General features: G+C 50.1%; 2 protein-coding genes and 1 long non-coding RNA gene across 19 annotated transcripts in view; 1 reads left to right on the top strand and 2 right to left on the bottom strand.

Annotated features, from left to right (window-relative positions):
• Positions 1-19,172, bottom strand: part of LOC107981007 — a 95,586-nt gene that overhangs the window by 1,783 nt on the left and 74,631 nt on the right. The window lies entirely within an intron of this gene.
• Positions 1-19,172, top strand: part of LOC116417156 — a 51,707-nt gene that overhangs the window by 7,505 nt on the left and 25,030 nt on the right. For 12 of the 15 annotated variants that reach the window (XR_004227445.2, XR_004227444.2, XR_004227437.2 and 9 more), the window contains exon 5: positions 15,069-15,138. The exons of the other annotated variants lie outside the window; for them this stretch is intronic. This is a non-coding gene — a long non-coding RNA (uncharacterized LOC116417156). The remainder of the gene's footprint in view (positions 1-15,068; positions 15,139-19,172) is intronic. 15 annotated transcript variants of the gene reach the window in all.
• LOC100113891 (mitochondrial pyruvate carrier 1) lies at positions 3,988-5,430 on the bottom strand. Of its 3 annotated transcripts, none has more exons than XM_001606058.6 (4): positions 5,138-5,430; positions 4,691-4,788; positions 4,406-4,506; positions 3,988-4,314 (listed from the first exon to the last, which is right to left on the bottom strand). In XM_001606058.6, the coding sequence occupies exons 2-4, from the start codon at positions 4,747-4,749 to the stop codon at positions 4,142-4,144; spliced, it is 333 nt and encodes a 110-aa protein (XP_001606108.1). In that variant the 5' UTR covers positions 4,750-4,788; positions 5,138-5,430; the 3' UTR covers positions 3,988-4,141. The 3 variants fall into 3 exon arrangements, with proteins under 3 accessions (XP_001606108.1, XP_008211353.1, XP_008211354.1); XM_008213131.4 differs by having other exon boundaries at positions 4,876-5,378; XM_008213132.4 differs by having other exon boundaries at positions 5,208-5,378.

The raw sequence follows: 19,172 nt of genomic DNA, 5'->3' as shown, positions 1-19,172 counted from the left end.
TATGCTCGTGTTTGATTTGCTGGAAGAAAACGAGATTTCACTATCCAGCACACTCTCGCGAATCGGCATCGATATTCTCCGGCCACATCCCGGCCCGATGACTTGTGCATCGTCCAGAGGCATCATCCCAGCACACGCACTTTCGACTCGCTCTCTAACCCTAATATATTGGACGACGTCGTGCGCGGCACAGGACTAAATTCGACGGCTCTCGCGTTACGGGCCACAAAGCATCGGCTGACGCGTGAAGCATCGCTCGGCGCTTCCTTTTTTTTTTGCTATTATTTTGAAGGAGAGAAAATTCAGAGAAATTCCGGAAAGAACAGAGAGCCGAATATACATACGACCCCCGAATTCTCTGCAGCGGGCGGAAATCGATCGGTCGTCTATAGGCAAAGCCGAGAGAGCGGCCACTTCGGAGCCGCGCGTGTAATATGAAGATAAGATGTCCCCTGGCTCTCGCAGTAGCAGCCCTCGATCAGGGATTACCGGGTATAGCTCTCTGCGTCGTTGCCGCCCTCACCTCTCCCTCGGAATCGCGATTCAGCCGCACCACACACTGACACACAAGCTAGGCTAGATTACGTGCCGGATTCGTTTCCCTAAAATATGCAGCATGCGCGCGATACCTGTCACAGCGACTCTGTCCGGGGCTTTGATCAGAAGTCCCTTAATTTATGCCAGTGCGCTTCGTTTGGCACTTTTAGCTTTCTTTCTGCTTCGTCATGCCCTGAGCTTATAGACATGTTTATGTATGACTTAGAATTTTCTAATGTTTATACGTGCAGCGTTCGATGGCCGTATAAAACGAATGCGATTTACAGCGTCATCTTGACAAAAACGCGTTAAAAAAAAATCACCTCGCGCGGATGACGCGCAGCTCTCTCCCATGATTTTTTTAGAGCCGACTATATACGCTGCAGCTTCACGACCTTATGGCGCTCGCTGCTGGTGCCATGTTATTTTTGAGGGGTGACTCGAGGACCTTTTTTATGAACGCCTATGTGCGCGCGCGCGTATTACACTAGCGAGGCCCATTGTAATGGACGAGAGAAGCGTTACGAGCGCACTTTCATTTGGAATAACGCTTTTTCGCAAACACTCGCGCGCCTCGAGTTTATTTTTCCAGGGGTGCAGTGCGTTCTTAAAATTCACGCGATAAACAACTTCGAACACGTCGCGGAGTATAATAAAAAATAAGGAATCTGTGAGGCGCGATTTGTCAAGCGGCACCGAAAATTTTTATCGAACCGCATATAACGCGCGCGAATGCATGAATAATTTATAAAACCGGGAATCCGCGCGCGAGTGCCTTTTTATGTCACTCTCTCTCTCTCTCTCTCCCTCTCTCTCTCTCTCTCTCTCTCTCTCTCTCTCTCTCTCTATCCGGCCGATAAATTTTAATTCATATCCAAATCGTATGGAGTCACCCGCGTGCCACCCTCTTCCGTTATTTCCTTTTTTTTCTTCTCTCCTGTACTCGCACCCTCGCCTCCATATATTTTCTCTCCACGTCGAATCCGTCACGCGTTTCAGCCGCCCCATTTTTTACTCGCTTCGTGTAAAAGAAAGCCAGTCGGACGAGAGACTTTTACACGGGCGTCATAAGCCAGTTCACTTAATTTAAAGATCGCCGAGCGGAGGAAAATTTCGTTAGGGTGTGTTCGTCGCCATCGAGGAGGGTTGTCGGCTATAAGAGAGCTTTTATAATCCCAGCATTCCGCTTTACAGTTCATTTGCCTTGCGGTCTCGGTGGTTTATTCTCTCGGCACTGCTTTCGTCCCGCTTGATACGGGACGTCGAATGGAAACGGGTAATTTACATTTGCGGAGCAGGTCGAGCGCGATGAATTTTTCGATCGATTGGATTACACTCCCACAGTGTAAAAAGCAGTTTTGTTTTCTCGTCCACGAAAGACAAAGGCAAATTTTCATCGGCAACTCACCCCTTGGCAAATTGTCGATCTCGCGAGAGTGTGTACATTCAAGGGAACGAAGAAGAGAGAGAGAGAGAGAGAGAGAGAGGGAGACGGGGCGAGTAATCTGCGATTCAAAGAGAGCCATCCATCTTGCGACTTGCCAGGATTCGATCGTCGGCATTTGTTTGTGAAATCAGTCCCGCTGGACTCTCCGGCAGCTCTTGTTCTTTCTTCTCTCCGGCAGTTACACACGGCGGACGCGCTCGGCTTATCAGCGAGCAGCCGATCAATTATGCGCTACACTGTTTGCGAGTTTATTTGCGCGCTGTGCCGTGAAATTAGTCCGGATAGCCTCGATACTTCGGGGAATTTCGGAAGATCTTCCAGCCACTTTTTCGCGAGATCTCAGTCAAAGCAAACAGTAGAAAAACCGATCTCACCGTCGTTCCATTATGCCAACGACGCGAGCGAAATCCCGCAGGAAAATGCAAAGCGCCCGTATAACGCCGCTCCTAATGCTCCTAATAAGCTCGTTTATATTTATATTCAGCGCAGGCCGGCTTTTATAGTGTTCGGGGCTGTGGCGAGGCCGACGCGACAGGGGTGGACGTATTCCACTTTATTTTCCTCGGTCGCTCGCTTGCTTTCTCCGGGAGAGGCTTTGCCGAGGCTAAGTGGACGCGCGCGCTGAAAGAAGAGAGAGAAAAAGCGCGCTGCTCTGCAGGCTTTTGAGGAATACGATTTCCAGGCGCTTTGCCCCCACGTGCACGTCTCCGCCCCCGCGCGCGCGCGGCTTTTCTCCTATCTGCACGCGCGCGATGCTTATGTATTCGCTGAAAGCTCCTGCGTGGGGATTTATTTTTCTTTGGAAAATTTTCATGTAAACGTACTTTTTATAAATTTTAGGTATATTACAAACTTTGAAAAACGCTCGGCCGTTATAGAATACATCCAGTGCAAAAAGGGCGAGTATCTGGCGCGACTGCCTTATCCCATCGGGCGAACAAGAAGCGCGGGGGTAGCGCAGCGGTAGCGAATTCCTTCCTCAAATTTCTCGCTTTCTCTCTCTCTCTAGTGTGTGTGTGTGCGGCGGAGATCCGCGAGAGAGAGCCCATAAAGTGACCCCACGCCGCAGTTCAGCATCCCCAATGCCGAGTTCGCTTTCCCCCTTTGAGCGAGAGAGAAGTACAAGAACGGAGGACGGCGAATGACCGGAGAAAATTATTGCTCTCCTTATACATTCGTCGGAGAGAGGAAAGAGAAAGAGAGAGAGAGAGAGAGTCGAGATCGTCGTCCGGTCGGGCCACGCGGAATAATTCGATCCCAGCGAATTCGAGCGAAATCGAAGCCGACGCGTCCGAGGATGTGTAAGAGGAGGCTGGCTTTCGGAGATATATAATGCGGCCGTATGTATTCTCGACTGCTCTGCGTGTGGGTGGCTGTGGCTGTGGCTCGAGATGGATGAGCCGCGCGCATGGGAAAGTGGCTTTATTATTGTGTGCGCGAGGGAAAGTTTTTCTTTCGCTTACATTTATCGGGCAAGCATCGCCGATGTCCACTTGTTTTACCGTAGCTGTCTTACTCAGAGCAATCAATTAACCCTTTGCACGAGACAAGTATATATTTTTCAGCAAAAAGCTCCAAAAGCACACTGCGAACGCATAAACCAGATGGAAAGAGAGCGCAAAGAAAAATACATCAGAAACGTAGAAATGGGGGGTTTCGCAGGGTGCACAGACTCCTTTTGCCACTATGTAGCAGCGAGAGAGAGTCGCCAGCCAGGCGGAACGCGCTTTCCGTCGACGCGGGGGGCTGGACTCGCGTTTTTGCGATCGCATCAATGTGCGCTGCTGCTGCTCGTCTTTTTTTTTATTCTGCTTACGTTTTCGCGTCGAGTTGCAGCGTCGCAGAAAATGGGATGTTTAATCAAGTCTGCAGCCGAGACACACACGCGCGCGACGCGGGGAGGAGAGAAAAATTGACTCTGTGATGTTCGTGCGGGGCTTCGACGAGCGTAAAATACGATTTCGGGGAACAAAAGCTGGAATGATTGAGTAAAAAGTATCTTCTTTCATTTTTTTAGAAAATTAGCTTTCTATTCAGCCATCTCTCGTTTGATGAATAAAAAACGCTTATATATACATATACATCACGCACCTTATGTACAGAACAATATTAATTTACAAACAATTTTTATCTAAGTGGATAATATAAAAACGAAGATCAGGCAGCTTGGATCGCCCGAGTATTCTTCAAAGAGCTCTGGTATCTGAGAAATCTGTAGCCCTGGGTCAGCTGCGCGCTCAGGTTGACGCAGTGGCAGGCGAAGAGCAGCATATTTCTGGGCACGACTTTTACCGAGAATCTCAAAAATACCAGCGAATAGCATGTCAGAGCTGAAATGAAAAAAAAGAGAGATAAAATATGTATTCTTCTGAGAATTTTGCATCGATTTGATATTCAAATCGAGGCAGAGAGTAAACTCACCCAAGGTCATCTTTCCACTGATAAATTTCGGATCTTTCTGTATATCAGATATTGCTGCAATCGGTATCATCCAGTTGCAAAACGGCCCCCAGAAGTGCGTGCTGTGTTGAAACAATCGGAAATTATTCGGTTTATCGAGCATGCGTCTCGTTCGGTAAAAGAGATTGATTTGCAAATTTCGCTTTTGACTCAATTTGCATACACTGGTAATCAATGCTAATTAGTCTGCTTCGCAGTGCCACGCCTCCTTCGCGCTCCAAATATAAATATTCAAATCATACGCACCTCATGAAGTACTCCCTGGTCTCCGGCTTGGCCAGGATTTGTTTGATTCTGGTCGCCATAGCGCTGAGAGGCTAGGGTAACCAGAGCGAACGATGAATCTGCAAAATACGAATAGAAACGCTAATTTAAATGCACAGCGAGTGGAAAATCGAAACACTAAAACCGCTCGCTCCAAAGCTACTAACAAGTCCTCGAGCTACTCTACTCGAGATAACAATATTTTTCCAAGTCGATGGCACTATCGCGAAATTCATCGGAGAGCCGAGAATATGAGGCAAGTAGCGATCTCTCAGCACGTGCTGCGACTAGACGTTGCGCTATGCTCGCGAGCGATAAATTGTTATCTTCAACTATATCCCAGACGAAGCGAGAGACTCGGATTCTAAGTCAAGGTTAGCGTTTTCCGTCATGAAAATTGACGTCGGATCGTATTAAGGGAACACTCACTCTTCAAATAATAAAATGCAATCTTCTCTATCACATAATAATGAGCGGCTATAGCAACTCGCTCACTCACTCGGTGTGTTTTACACGTGTGCGGAGGAACTTGTGTCAGAAATAGCGTATATACTGTTCGATCGCCGAGGCGAAAACGAGTTTCGTGACCGAACGTGAACTCGAGGAAAGACTTATTATAAAACGTCGGCGCCGCTCGGCGGCGATTTTGAGACTGAGCTCGCGAGCGCGCGCGCGCTCGTACGATCCGGCTCTCAATGTTTTCCACATTCTCCGATTTGCATAACCTGACTTGCGTAAACATGTACGTATTATAGACGCGCTAGATCTTCTCGCGCGGCGCTGCGTAATCATTGACGTATTCCAGTGCGCTATTAGGAAAACCAGTTACGGGTCGTATAATTATAGCGAGTTTGTATTTTCCGATTTTCAATCGATCGTGAAAATATTTCGTTCGATCAGCCTATATTCAGCTATCCGTCGAATAAACTCTTCCACGGGAGAAAACGCTAATCGGCGTATAGAAACGAATCGATCAACGCCGCGTCTCGTTACACTCTATACTCGACGTCTTTGTTATCTCGCGCGCGGCGCCTCATATCTCCCGAAAATACACACATGTCTCCATCCGTCATGTCTCCCCGCGACGGATTTACATACAACAGTTTACGCGCATAATTTAGCTCGGACCCCTCCCGGGTAACTAAAACAACCCCCGCATCCGACTTTTTTACCCCGACACCACCAACGCGCGCGCGCGCGCGCATACACAATATAATAAATGCAGGCGGGTTATTATTTCGCGCGTATAATATTGATGGAGCCATGAATGCTGCACACGTATATGTATACACGCATGGTGTAGTAGAGAGGAGAGCGGGTACACATCAGCGATAAGATCGTGGGGGGTAGGACAGTTGCGTGGGGAGAGCGGAGGCTGCGCGCACGCGCGGAGAGACCGACGCGGGGTGGTATTATTGATCGGGCCGAGGGGTGGAGATGAACCCCTCCGGCCTTCAATCGCGTGCCGCGACTCGCCTGCGCCCTTACGGCCAGCCAGTCTACGGCGAGGAGCTATTTTTCAACGGGGAAGGCCTCCATTTTTAATCAATTTTCCTAGCGCGTTTTCCGCTGCGCGCGTGCCTGCGCTGTGTGTATCCTCCTCGGGAATGGACGGGTTGATTTTGATGCGCATCGACGACGATCGAGAGCCCTCGCTATTTCGCCGTTTACTCGATGAATATTTCAATTTAAATCGGGACTCTGAGAGAAAAGAAAAAAAAACGAAACCACATCGTTAGAAGTTTCCCCTCAAGCTTCGCCAGCTTTCCACGAATTTCCATAAAACCACAGCAACACACGTGACGAGAGAGAGTGTATACGCTCCTGAGCAGCATACATCCAGCGGAGCACCCCTGCATATGCATTTGCAGCTAGATCGCTTTTTCCCTTATTCGCAAAGCAAATCCTCGTCTCTCTCTCTCTCCTGCCCCCATAGGAGCGAAGAGAAGTCTCCCGGGCGCTCGAGCCACTCAACGGTATTGCCGCTATTTTCCCGTCCATGTTTATGCATGTACATGTGTGCGAGTCTCCGCGCATGTATAGGGACGAAGTGGCTTTTCTCGCAGACGAGAAGGATACATATGCATTCGTGGAATTTTTTCTCTTTGTTTACCCGCGATTTCACAGTGAAAAAGTTTGAAACGTGTCGCGTTCCCTAATTCCATTCCTCGCAATCGGATGATCGGCTCCGGGCGATATCCCGAAGTTCTGAAACGCTTCGGTGATCTTGGCCGTAAACGGCTTTGAAATTCCTGTTTGTATTCCGGAGAGTGTAGGCGAGCTCCTGTTTGATGTCTCGTCCCGCTGACGACTACTCCCTCGTCGTATATCTGAATGCGTCCTACGTCCGAAGTCGCGACCCCCTATAGCTCTCTCTCTCTCTCTCTCTCTTTCTGCTATGTAAACTTTTCCTTTGCGTTTATCTTTCGAGTCTCGGGCTACTTTATACGCTCGCTGTGTGTCACCACCTGGAAAGGGATGCTTTTAAAACCGCCGCGGCCTTATCTTTCGAATTGAAATGTTGGAGCACGCGGGTATTTCAATATTTTTTCGATTTCGCACGAATTAGCTTCGAATATATCTGGAATAAAACGTTTCTGCCGAACGAGCAATTTGAAAACCCAACAGGGCCATTTCTATACTACTAATATACCAGAGCTGCTGCTGCTGCTGCTGGAGGTCGAAAGTTGCGCGCGGAGAACGACGTGCCACTGCGGGAACAAAACGTCCCGACGTTTGCAGCGCGGTACAACGACGGCGTCGGCGTTTGTAAGGGGCTTTGTAGGAAAAGCTCGAGCAGCGATTCTCCTCAATGTTCGCTCTTATTGATTCGAATCTTCGCTACACGAGACTCATCCGCACCCTCGAGAGCCTCATTAAAAAATCCCCGCGTCGCACTCCAAAAGCGCGCGAGCGCTCTCCTCGAAAATGCAAATATCTCCAACGGCGGCAAGTCGCTCTCTTTATTTATGCACTCGCCGACGACGGAGTAATTGTTTCCATCGGCCCCTTGTGATGCCACCGCTGCCGCCGCCGCGGAGAATGAGGAATCTCTTCGACTTCCCTCTCGCGCGCGTCAACGAGCTCCGCGCAGTGTATACAGTAGCTCGTCGTCGTCTCGCGGAATTCTCTCTCTCTCTCTCTCTCTCTCTCTCTCTCTCTCTCTCTCTCTCTCTTTCGCGTCGACTTCTTTAATTGCCTCGGCAGAGCCGCCTTTGCATTAATTCGCTGCCGCTGTGTCGTTTGCGCGCGGAGGGTAATTGCCGCGAATGAAGAAGGGCTTTATTGCGCGGCAGAGAGGGAGAGAGAGAGAGAGAGAGAGAGAGTAGCGGCTCTTTACGAAGTGCAAACTGCGTAATATTCCTTATTACCGCCGTGGAGTGGCCGAGCAAAAACGCGGAGGATGTGCTCTTTTTTTATACTCTCTCCAAAGAGCGCACGGAGAGCAGATGGCGCCAGCTTGTTTTCCTTTCACGCTGACAAATATCCTGCCTGATTCTGGAAAACAGCGTCAGTTTTCCCTTTCACGCCGTAAAAATCCTTCCCTCTGTACATACAGCGTCATCTGGCTACATTCGCGCGCTCGCGCGTGCACTCAATTCCCGAGCACTTTGCAGCGGCGGGGCTTTGAAAATACGCGCGGAAATAAAAATAAGGCGCGTTGAGTGGTGTGGTCCGAACCAAGAGAGAGGTAGAGGCGTAAGGAAGACGAATCGAGCCTGCCTCGGGATTCCGTTTGTCCCGCGCGTTCCATTGTTGCTGGATTTTAGTGCGCGGCGAGACGCGATTTTTGCGCACAAGAGATAAAAAAGAGCCAAGTACTCCGCTTCGATGTAAATGAATTGATACGACCCGCGCACAGCCATGCAAAAGTCATACGTTCCCACCGTCGCGTCGATAAATCAGCGATTTCCATCTCATCGCGTCGCTGCTTTCCATACCGCGCCATCCTTTCTCCAAAAAGTGCATCTCGTGCCCCCCGACAAAGCCAGCGCCATTATTCCGGCCCATAAAGCGATTCGCCGAACGAACGACCGACCGTCTCGCCTGTGTACTTAGCATCCGATACATGTACGCGCGCGCGTGTGTATGTGTATGTAACGCCAATCGGGAGAAGAGCGCGGAAGTCGCGCGACGTGGATGTATCGTATATTTTCAGCATATACACACGCGCTTTGGATTTTGCCGGCGCGAACGTCTCGATTTCGCGCGAAAGTAATCATAATATGTATGAGAGCCGGATCGAGAGCAGTATAGTAGTAGTGGTAGTAGCATAGAGGTGCCGACGAGGGGAAGCGCAAAACGGCGCCCTCTCTCACTCCGAGCGTATAGAGCATATTGCTATAAGCAACGAGTGCCGAGAGAGAGATAGAGAGAGAGAGGGAAGAAGTAGTTTTCTCCTCGGAATTGCAACGAGCCGGTTTCTCGAGATGCCCGCGCGAGTTTACGTACATTTTTCTCGGAAGCCAGCAGAGGGGGCATAATTCATTAGGCGCACAAAGTCGGGTAATTGCATTTTTTTGATTATATTTTTCTCGCAAGCCGCATATTTGTTATTTACAGCATATCCTACCTACCGTAATTCAATAGCCATCCGAAAATCTCTCACCCTCGAATCAATCGATTTCAATTGCAAAATTCGAGTCCGCGCGAAGGAGAGCCGCTCGAGCAAACGCAATCTCAAAAAGCAATATCATTTAAAATAACACAGTCCGCGCCGTCGTTCCTCTCTCCGGAGAATTTCCAACGGCTTCACATATCTCCGGGATGGAAAAAGAACTCGTCCCTCTACACACACACACACACACACACACACATATATGAGAAAATTCGAAAAAACGCATCGCGCGCACCGCCCCCATACATATGGAGCTTTCGCTCTGTGCTCGGCGAGCGAATAATATCAGAGCTCGTCTCTCTCTCGCGTATTTTTACTTTGGCCTCGCTGAATTATTATACGATTCATGTTTCGAATTGACTCACAAAATACAAAAGCGGAAGGAGAGAAATGTTATTGTACCGGGGGATCAGCCAGCGCGCGAGCACACGTGGAAAGAGCCGCGGCCCGGCGGGATGGACGACGCGGGATACGTGTGTATAACGGCGTAAGAGGTGAAACCCATGTATTTTTGAGCTTTTTCGCCGGGATATTGCGTTGCGTGTGTGTATATACTCGGGGCTGCTGAGCTGCTCGGTTTTTAATATTTTTTCGTTACGTAAGAGCTTCTTCGAATTTCGCATATTAATTATAATCGTCGACTTTTTGCACTAGCATCGAGCCTAATATCATGCATTATTTATTTTTCGCGAAACTCCGTCCGATCGCGATCCCGGCAGTTTCGCAACGATCTTCTCTATTTGGAAAATCGACTTATGCTGCAGGCCACCGTCGTGTCGCAATTGTGCATACACCTGGACAAGCTTACGCTGTATTTTCTCAATCGAGTCTGAACAAATTCTTATAAGAGAATCGATAAAACCAAAAAGGTAGGTATCTCGACAGCCTCGAGATTGGCTCCGGAGGCATAAATACGGCGGCGAAGTGCAATAATCCCGGCTAATTTGACAGAGAGGAACGTCGGGAGCGAGAGAGCTTTGAGAGACGGGCCGTCGGAGCGCAAGCTCGCGCTGCCAACATTTAGGAATCCAATATCGAGAGTTAAGGGAGCGCGCAGATAGAGGCGAACGAGTCCGGCGCGCGGTAATTCGAGGCTACCACTCTTTCCGGTAAAGAGAGACGCGACGGCTCTCACGCGATGATTACGTATAGGAAAAGTTCGAATTTCAAAGGAGACACTGCAGCAGCTCCTTTTCAGCCAATTTAATTAGAGCGTGTTTGCCAAAGTATCGGGTTCCTCTCTCGTTAATGCGACTCGGCTGTTCTTCCACAAGGACACGCGCACGCGTTGTATATTGGAATTCTAAGGACAGTGGGAAATCAGTTGCCGTCAGTCGAAAATGTTCATTGCTTCCATCGGGAGCAGCGCACGCTCTCGTCCCTTGGAAATTTCTCTATTCCTGCTGCGCCCTGATGCGCGAGGAAGAAACTACCGGGAGAAAATACCTAAGAGCTTTTTGCAAAGGTCCTCCTCCCCGCTACGTACACGTCCCTCTATACGGGGAACCAATAAAAATGCCCGGCATTCTCCTTATCTAACGGCCCGTCTTTCATCTCTCGACGATCCTTCGTTTCTTATTCCCTCACTCTCTAGACTCCGAGGATCGTCCCCGCGCTGTACACAGGGCTAAGCAAATATTTGGCGAGGACCACCCGCGAGAGCTTTAAAACTGCCGGGCTACAAGCTCTTTTGTATCAATTCCGCCGCCGCTGCCGAGCTGTATTGTCCCCGACTCGAGAAGAGCAAACTTTATTTTGGCTAAAGCGTCAACATGTCTCACTCGAAAGCTCGTCTTCGGTCAACAGAGCCGCGAATTCCGAGTCGGTTGATTTTTTTTTTTCAACGCAGAGGGGGATTATCATTGATGTAGCTCGCGGAGTAATTGAGTTGCGCGCGGCTCTATTTGACTTTAATCTCTATCCCGAATAGTGAAGACGAAGCGTGACCGTGTTTGCGCAATCTCGAGTCTTCTATGAATAAACTATCCTCTCTCGGTGTACAAGCTTCCAGGAACTGACTCGAATAATACGACAATCGGGCGTCCTGTAGCTATCCGCGGGGAGAGAGGAAAAAAATAACCGCAGAGGTCCCCGGGGTGTAGTTGCGGTTTCGAAACTTTCTTCAAACTCGAGCGAGAAAATACGACGAGCCGCCACCGCATCCTCCGGTTTATTACTCACTCGGCCGCGCAGCTTTTCCACGGAATTCTCCCTCTCTCTCTCTCGGCGCACTGATTGATTCCTCGTTAATTAGAGGCGGAGAGCAGCGTGTTCTGTATGTGCATACAAGAGTAAAAAGGCTATACCGGCCGGTCGGACGACTCACTCCTTTTTTGCGTTTTATCCGATTGCCGTTCGCGCGCTTCTTTTAAATTGTTAATCCTTTTATTTTTTACATATTTTCGAGAGGACGATATGTTGATGCGCGACATTCCCTTCATTGGAATACTCGCCGGTGTAAAAAAGCTGGGGCAGCGCTTCCCGGTAAAAATATCAATCATTAAATTCCTCGGACTTTGTTTACGCACGGGGCGTATATTCCCCGCGGATTCCTTCAAAATTGGCCCTGCATAAAACCTCGGCTATACTCATCTCTCTCTCTCGCTCTCATTAACGAGCTAGTCGCCCCCTTCTCTAATGCATATTTTTCTCGTCGCCCCGTGCCGCGGTTTTAATTTCTCCGCGAGGCATTCCTCCGCAGCTTTTTCTCCACTAGAGTGGCTCATCTCTCTCGCGCGCGCGCGCAAGCTCATGATGAATATTCATGAGAAGGAGGCGGGAATCGATCCGAGAATCCTGCCCGGAATTCGATTTCTTCGGCCGAGAGAGCGTGTGTTGCGCGCGTTCCGCGAACTCTGCGAAAAAAGAGCGAAGCCAATGAAAATTCATCGGGCCTCGAGGGCGGCTTGTTCGTTTTCCTGCGGGAGAGAGAGAGAGAGAGAGAGAGGCTTACGACTTCATTTTCACCTTGGCCGAGCTGCGCAGCTTTTTCTGCCGAACAGACGGCTGATGGCCGATGCTTAGGAGGCGTAGTGGAACGGGTATGATGAGTGCGAGAGGGAAAATTGAATCGCGAGGTGGGAAATTTGACGTGGGCGCGCTGTGTTTACTAGGGTTTCTCCCGAGGATTTTCGGATGTATGGGATTATTATCCTCTTTTTCATATAGAGCCTAGGAGCGTTAGATTACGCAGCGTATTTCCTCCGAGAGCTGCGAGGGCTGTGTGCACAGCGATCGATTAGCATTCAAACGACGACTCCTCTTTCTTTCCTCCTCCTCCTCCTCGTCCGGCAGCGAGCAAATCCGCGAGCTTGCATTGCAAATCCGCGCACGTACTTGTCCCGGGCGCAATTAGCGACTTAACTCTCGGGCAGAATTTAAATTTTAATTGATTTATTTATCAACGCGCGCGAGTCCCTTGCACCGCTCTGGCGTCTCAATGTCGGATTCTTACTTTCGAAGAAACTCAAAGCTCCATCCGTTAATTTTCATCCTCCCCCCCCCACACACACACACGCACACAGACGGACATCTCGAATAATAATAATAATAAAAGACAGCAGCCGGAGATTCTTCTGGCGGCGCGTCGACGAGGAGAAATGCGAGAGAGGCTGCAGCGCCGCACATCTTAACGAGCGAATCGGCCGCGATTAAGTCGGGAAAAAACTATATTACCGGCGATTATGATTCCGCGAAGGAAACAATGCAAGCGGGCGGGAGAGAGAGAGAGAGAAAAAGGGAAAACACGCGCGCGCGCGCGCTCGCTTTCTTGCCGACGTTTCCGCGGAAAAAATACCGCGCTCGCGCGGGGGGATAGACAAACAGTCGAGAGAGTGCTTTTTTTCAGCTCTTGGCCTGCAGCACGCGACTGCTGGCCTACTTCGGAGTACAAGCGTCGGGGGATCGAGGAGTGAATATCCGAGCGTTTTTTCGCTCGATTTGAAAATCGAAGACACTCGCTGACCGACAATTAACGTCGCGTTTGCAGCCGAGGGAAAAAAGGGGAAGCAGCGGTGGTGGTAGTCGGGCGGGTAAACGAAGAAATCATTGAAACGAGACCTTGTTATATCCTCCACCTCTCTCTCCCTCACTGCCGGGAAGAACAATGCGCCGAGCTTCAAAGCGACACAAATTACATCTCGAAGCGGGAATTAAGTGAGCACGCTCGACTGCTCGGCAAGGGCTGTATTAGATCGAACTCGAGAAGCGCACGAGTCGAGAGAGGATCGGAGAAAGATTTTTGCAGCGGCGACCCCTTCTTCCTCTTCTTGCCTGGAAATAATCATTGCAGCGCCCGAGCGACTTACTCCCGAAACGCAATTAACTTCGAAAATACATTGTACACAGATCCCCGGCCGCGCACAAAGCGAACCCGTAATAAGCGCACTCCACTCGAGCGGTAATAATGTTATAACGCCGGGGTATATACTCCTGCTGCTGCTCTCTTTTTCGATGCGCGATCTCGGAAAGCTCGTTTCCTTTTTAATGAACAAACAGAGAGAGCGAGAGAGAGAGAGAGAGAGAGAGAGAGAGAGAGAGAGAGAGACGGCCCCGCCCCTCGCGGCAGTCAAATGCGAGATTATTGAATTCTTCCGAGAAAAGCAAGCAGTACAATAATAAGCGCGCGAGGGGCTTTTCGGAAAGTTTGAATAATCGCGGCGTGGAAAAAAGCCTTCAATGGCTCGCGAATTGAAAGCGCGCAGCTGCATCGGGCACTCGATCATCGGCTTTTTATTCCTCCTCTCTCTCTCTCTCTCTCTCTCTCTCGCGCGCACTCCTCATTCAATTCGCTAACGAGCGGCCTTGGTGATTAGCCGAGCGAAGAGGGATGGATTCCTTGCCTTCTCTCCCGGCATTCACCCTCTCATTACCGCTTGACCCCGGTAATTTCACGGAACAGTCGCTCTGAATTAGGCGGACGCTTGCTACGGCACGCGGACATACAGCGAGGGAAAAGTCCTCGATCGGCAGAAACTTTGTCGCGCGCGGGCTTGTGTATATAAGAGCTAGGAATTAACGAGCCACTATGTCCGAGAAACTTTATTCGCGAAAGAATCTCGAGTAATAATTTTGCAAAATGACGAAACAGCCTGCCCTTGCGCCGATCGGCGTTTTATTGCGATTTTCCGAATTACCGCGGTGTAACGAGACACGGGCGCAAGAAGAAAGAGCAGTAAAAGCAAACAAAGTCATCGCGAGCGAGCTACGGCGTTAATAAGAAAAACCGAGCGAGAGCGAGCGAAGAAGCGAGAAGTGAAAGAGGGCGGAGTAGGCGTGTGCTGCAGCGCTCGGCCTCGGCGTTATACGAGCGTTCCTCGTGACGTTTTTCGCACACTTGCTATAGCTGCGACGCGACCAGATGCGCGGAATATAATAAACCGCGTCCATAAAAGAGACGAAGAAGCGTCGCTGTATTATACGATTAATCGGAAATTTAATCCGAGATATTGTTCGTAATATACATCGGAGCGGAAAGAACCGGCGATATAATAGGGGGAAAAAAGCTATTCGAAAGTTCGCGCACATGTTTGATCAGGCGGATTAGCGCGCTGATCTCCGCTTCTCGCGATTACCGGCCGCTACGTGATCGGAAATCGACTCGGTTCAAATCTCCCTTCGTATATATACACGAGCCGTAACGAGGCGCTTATTTATTTACCGAGTCGCAACATCGTTATTATATCCGACTCGCAAAAAAACAAAAAAAAAAGAAAAAAAAACTAACATCGATATCAATTTTAGATCGCCGTCATCATCAACGAGCATCATCCTCTCCTCCCCATCAGTGGCGGAATCGTCCCCTCACGAGCGGGTAAGTCGAATCCTCGGTAATTAGACTCTCTCGCTATCGGACATCCCAGTAGCGCACACGCGCTCCCTAAACGCGTCGATATCACGTGTGCTTAGCGGATCCTACACGCAACGGAAGAGCCTGGCTGCCGGGATGTATACGTTCAACAAGAGGAGAGGACTGCTGCTGGCGAACGCTGATAACGCCTCTCGCTCTCGCTTCGTTATGTCTCGGGAGAGATAGAGAGCGGCGGCTTTTTTTGAGGCCGACTCTCGCCCGCGACAGTTTAATTAAAAGAAACCTCTCGTCTCTCTTTTATGACTGCTTCACTCGCGCGCGCGCGCGCGCGTGCGTGCGTGTGTGTGGATAACGAAAGCGGGCTGAGTTTGAGAGATAGCTGGTGCTATCGCCGACCGATCGCGGATGCGTTGCGTTGTCGGACGCGCGCGATGATCTCTTAAGCGGTGCTGGCGGTTCCCGCTTTCTAAAGTCTTTTTTATTGGGGATGAGAGTCACCGGGGGCTTATCGGCGATTTCGGCAGTTTTTCTCTCCCTTTCCGAGCTGGAATCGTTATTTTTCAGTCCGAAGATTTTTCCTATAAGTATAGTATCCCGGCCCATTTCGCGGCTTCGAGACAAACGATATCGCGAAAGTTCGCGATACACGTTCTATTCTTAAGAGAAAAGCTCGCAGTCGCTCATCATGTGTGTCCCGAATAAACGGCCGTCTCCCGCCGCGGCGGAGCTTCCAAGATTGCGAAAACTCGCGGCTCAACTCTCGTGAACATAATTTCTGTATTGTTTGCGCGCGAGAGCTGACCCCGCCATTATGGATTCTAGCGTCGCGTGTGCGCTGCTGTATATATACCATACGCTATAGCTCGGTATGTAGGATAACGTGAAGTATAACCGTAATAAACGAAATTACCGGACGCCGCGATTTACCGGCGGGGCTCAACTCGCTTTTTGCGAGTCAGCTCGCTCGCTGTTTTTCGATTTATACACCGCAAGCTCGGTACACGGCGATATTAATTTCATACCTACACACACTCGGACAACTTAATTCCGGGGGGCTGTGTATAGTCGAGGGGAGAAGAAATTGCGGGGTCGCGTATTCAAACGAGGAAAAAAGTGCAGCCACGCCCGAAGGTCACGGCAATTATGCAGTCGCTCGCGTATCAAACCAAGCGCGCTTTAAAGGCTTTCCGATAGCATCTAACACATGTGCGCGGCTCATTAGCATACGGAGGGTTACACACGAAGCGTGAGCCTTGAGCGGATGGAAATTATGCTCCGTTTCACGCGTTTTACCCGCGTAAGCTTCGACAGGTGAGTCGAGGGGGCAGCGACCGGCGCGAGATGAGTTCTCTATTGCCTATACGCTAATCGACCGCTTTAATAATGGCTCAATCGTTGTCGTGACAGTGTATCGGGATTAGAAGCGAAAAGGACGCTACGTGAAAATCCATCAATTTCGCCTTATAATTTTATTGGCGCTCAAGCTGAGCCGAAGATCCTAGCCGTTCTCTTCTTCTCTCTCTCTCTCTCTCTCTCTCTCTCTCTCTCTCCTCATCCTTATCCGAGTACACAATTCAAGTGTGAATTTCATGACGCCGGCGCCTTAGGCGACGTAGTGGCCCAGCAGAGCAGAGCGCAGAGCGTCGTATAGTCGATGACCATCAGTCCTGCGATTTCACCCTCGTAATCCGTTCTCAAGCAAAGTCTCGGTCTCTCCCTTTTTTTTACGAGTCGCTCGCGCGAAGATAGCGCGAGAGCGAGCGGCTTTTATTATAGATTGACCCGCCTCCCCCTCTCTCTCGTGTCCTTTCCCACCTTCTTCCGCCTTTTTCCCGCGCTCTCTTCTTTTTCCAGTTAAACCTCACTCCTCGTCGTCCCTTTGGACTCGCTCGCTTTCCCTCAGGATCATTTATCTCGATCGTTTGCATCGAGCGCGCAGGCTCTCTCTCTCTCTCTCTCTCTCTCTCTTTCCATACTTTTTCGACTTTATCGATTCTCTCGGCTGTGGCTGTTCATCGACATCTGCGGCTGATTGTATAAGAAATTAGCCAAGCTCGCCCTTCCTTCGCGCCGATTTGAATGAGTGATACGTGGGGAGAAGGTTTCTCGCGCGCGGAATAATTTTCTCCTTTTTCTTTCGACTCCAACGACGAAAAGTAATTAGAGGCCACAGTGTCCAAACAAAATTAGAGAGTCCCAGAGCCGGCGTTTGATTCGCGCGACGCGTATAACGCATCACAAAGCGAGAGCCGACGTCTACTGTGTGTGCGCGCGGTATACACGCCGGGGACGAGGAAAAAGGGGACGACGAAGAAAGGCGAGTAGGAGAGAAAAGGAAGACGAAGGGTCTGGAATCTGCGCTTCGCGAGTCTTTCCGCACACACACACACACACACACATACACAGACGGAGAGACACACAGAGAGACGAGGGTTTCGTGCAGTGGCAATCAATGCCGTTGAATTAACGCCTGGCTGGCCGTTTACGGGAAAGTAAGATTAAAAGAAGGAAGAAATGGACGCCAACTAGCGGCGGGCTATGGGGTAGTAGACGCGGGACTGCGCCTGGCAACATGCGGGGGTGGATAGATAGAGAGAGAGAGAGAGAGAGAGAGAATCTTGCTCTTATTTCCCTGCAGCGGCCGGCGTTTGTTCGGTATTTCCCATTCGATCCTTCCAGTTATTTCAGCGACAGAATTAAATGTCTAGTCTTTTTTCGCTCTGGACTCGTTTCCTGTCTTCTTTCGATCGCTCGTTTACTTACCCCCCTGTACAGCCGTCCCTCCCATATGAAAAATCATACTTCCCGCAAACTCTAAATCAAGATGATAATTTACAGAAACGACGAAAAGCTCCCCAGCACGATAGAAACGCCACGCGTCCCGAACTCCCAGGTCTCTTTAAAAAAGTGGCCGTCCCAATCGTTTTTCACACAGCGCGATCGAGAGGAAATCGGATTAGCCCTGAAAATAAAGAGGCCACCCTCGCATACGCGATCGCATCCTCGGCCTCCCGCGGCGCGTGATTGGTGGCGGCGATGCGTCATTTTTTTAAGTCTCGGCCTGCTCCCACCCGATAACGCGAACCCCTCGTCGAGTGGTCTTCATTTTTTTTTTCGCTCGACCCTCGAGGGATATAGACGAAGGCGCGCAACGTGATTGGTCGGCGCGAGTTTAAAAAAGGATTGCCCGGAGTGGGGGAGCGCTTTGCATGCGCACGCACCGACGCAACCCTTCGGGGGTTGTAAAGTCGAAGGTATAGTGGGGACCGGTCTTTCATTGGCTGCGAGGAGAGCACCCTTTAAAGGATGGCATGCAAATGCGCTGATTGGCAGAAGGTCGTCGTTTTAAAATGGTGGATGCGGAGGCCTCGCGTTCTACGCTCCTAGTACGCGGCATTTTCCTTTCGCAAAATTATTGTTGACACATGTCGACGAGCGCACAAAGTAAACGGAGCTTCGCTTCGAGTATGCGCCCTATATTCGCAGACGCTTTTCTCCTCGTGCGTGTGTGCGCGTGTGTGTATATAAGTGCAGCGACGGCCGCCTCGGCGCTTACGCCCGCTAATTCCAAGGGCCAAGCTGATTGCCGGCACGGACGAGCCAGTGCCATTGTTGCCATAGTTACGCGCGGCAAATGAGAAGCGCGCGGGAGAAAGAGTACACACAGCGAGAAGAGCGGAGAGAAAGGTTTTGGAGAAATAATGATCTCGCCGGGGAGAAAGGAGGAAAATTCGCGCACGCTTTGTTATGACGAGGATATCGGCAGTGATGTAAGGTAACTTTTTTGGGGAGTTAAGGTTTAGTCCAGGTTTGAAATAAACCGGCCAGTGAGTTAACAAATTCGAACGCGTAACCGACCAACTATCAAGACTCGGCTAACGAGAGCGTCGCGGTGGAAAATACGAAAGAGAAACGGAGAAGAAAACTCGAGGCGTGTGTACGTGTAGGTATAGGAGAGAGAAAGAGAGGCGAACGAAAGTTACAAGGGGGGTTGACCGTCGCTGCTGCTGCTGCTGCTGCTGGGGTGCTTAATGAAG

This window comes from Nasonia vitripennis, chromosome 4 (genome assembly GCF_009193385.2).
Source record: "Nasonia vitripennis strain AsymCx chromosome 4, Nvit_psr_1.1, whole genome shotgun sequence".
NCBI lineage: Eukaryota > Metazoa > Arthropoda > Insecta > Hymenoptera > Pteromalidae > Nasonia > Nasonia vitripennis.
Note: the sequence above shows the minus strand (reverse complement) of the source record. Positions and strands in the feature narration are given on the sequence as shown.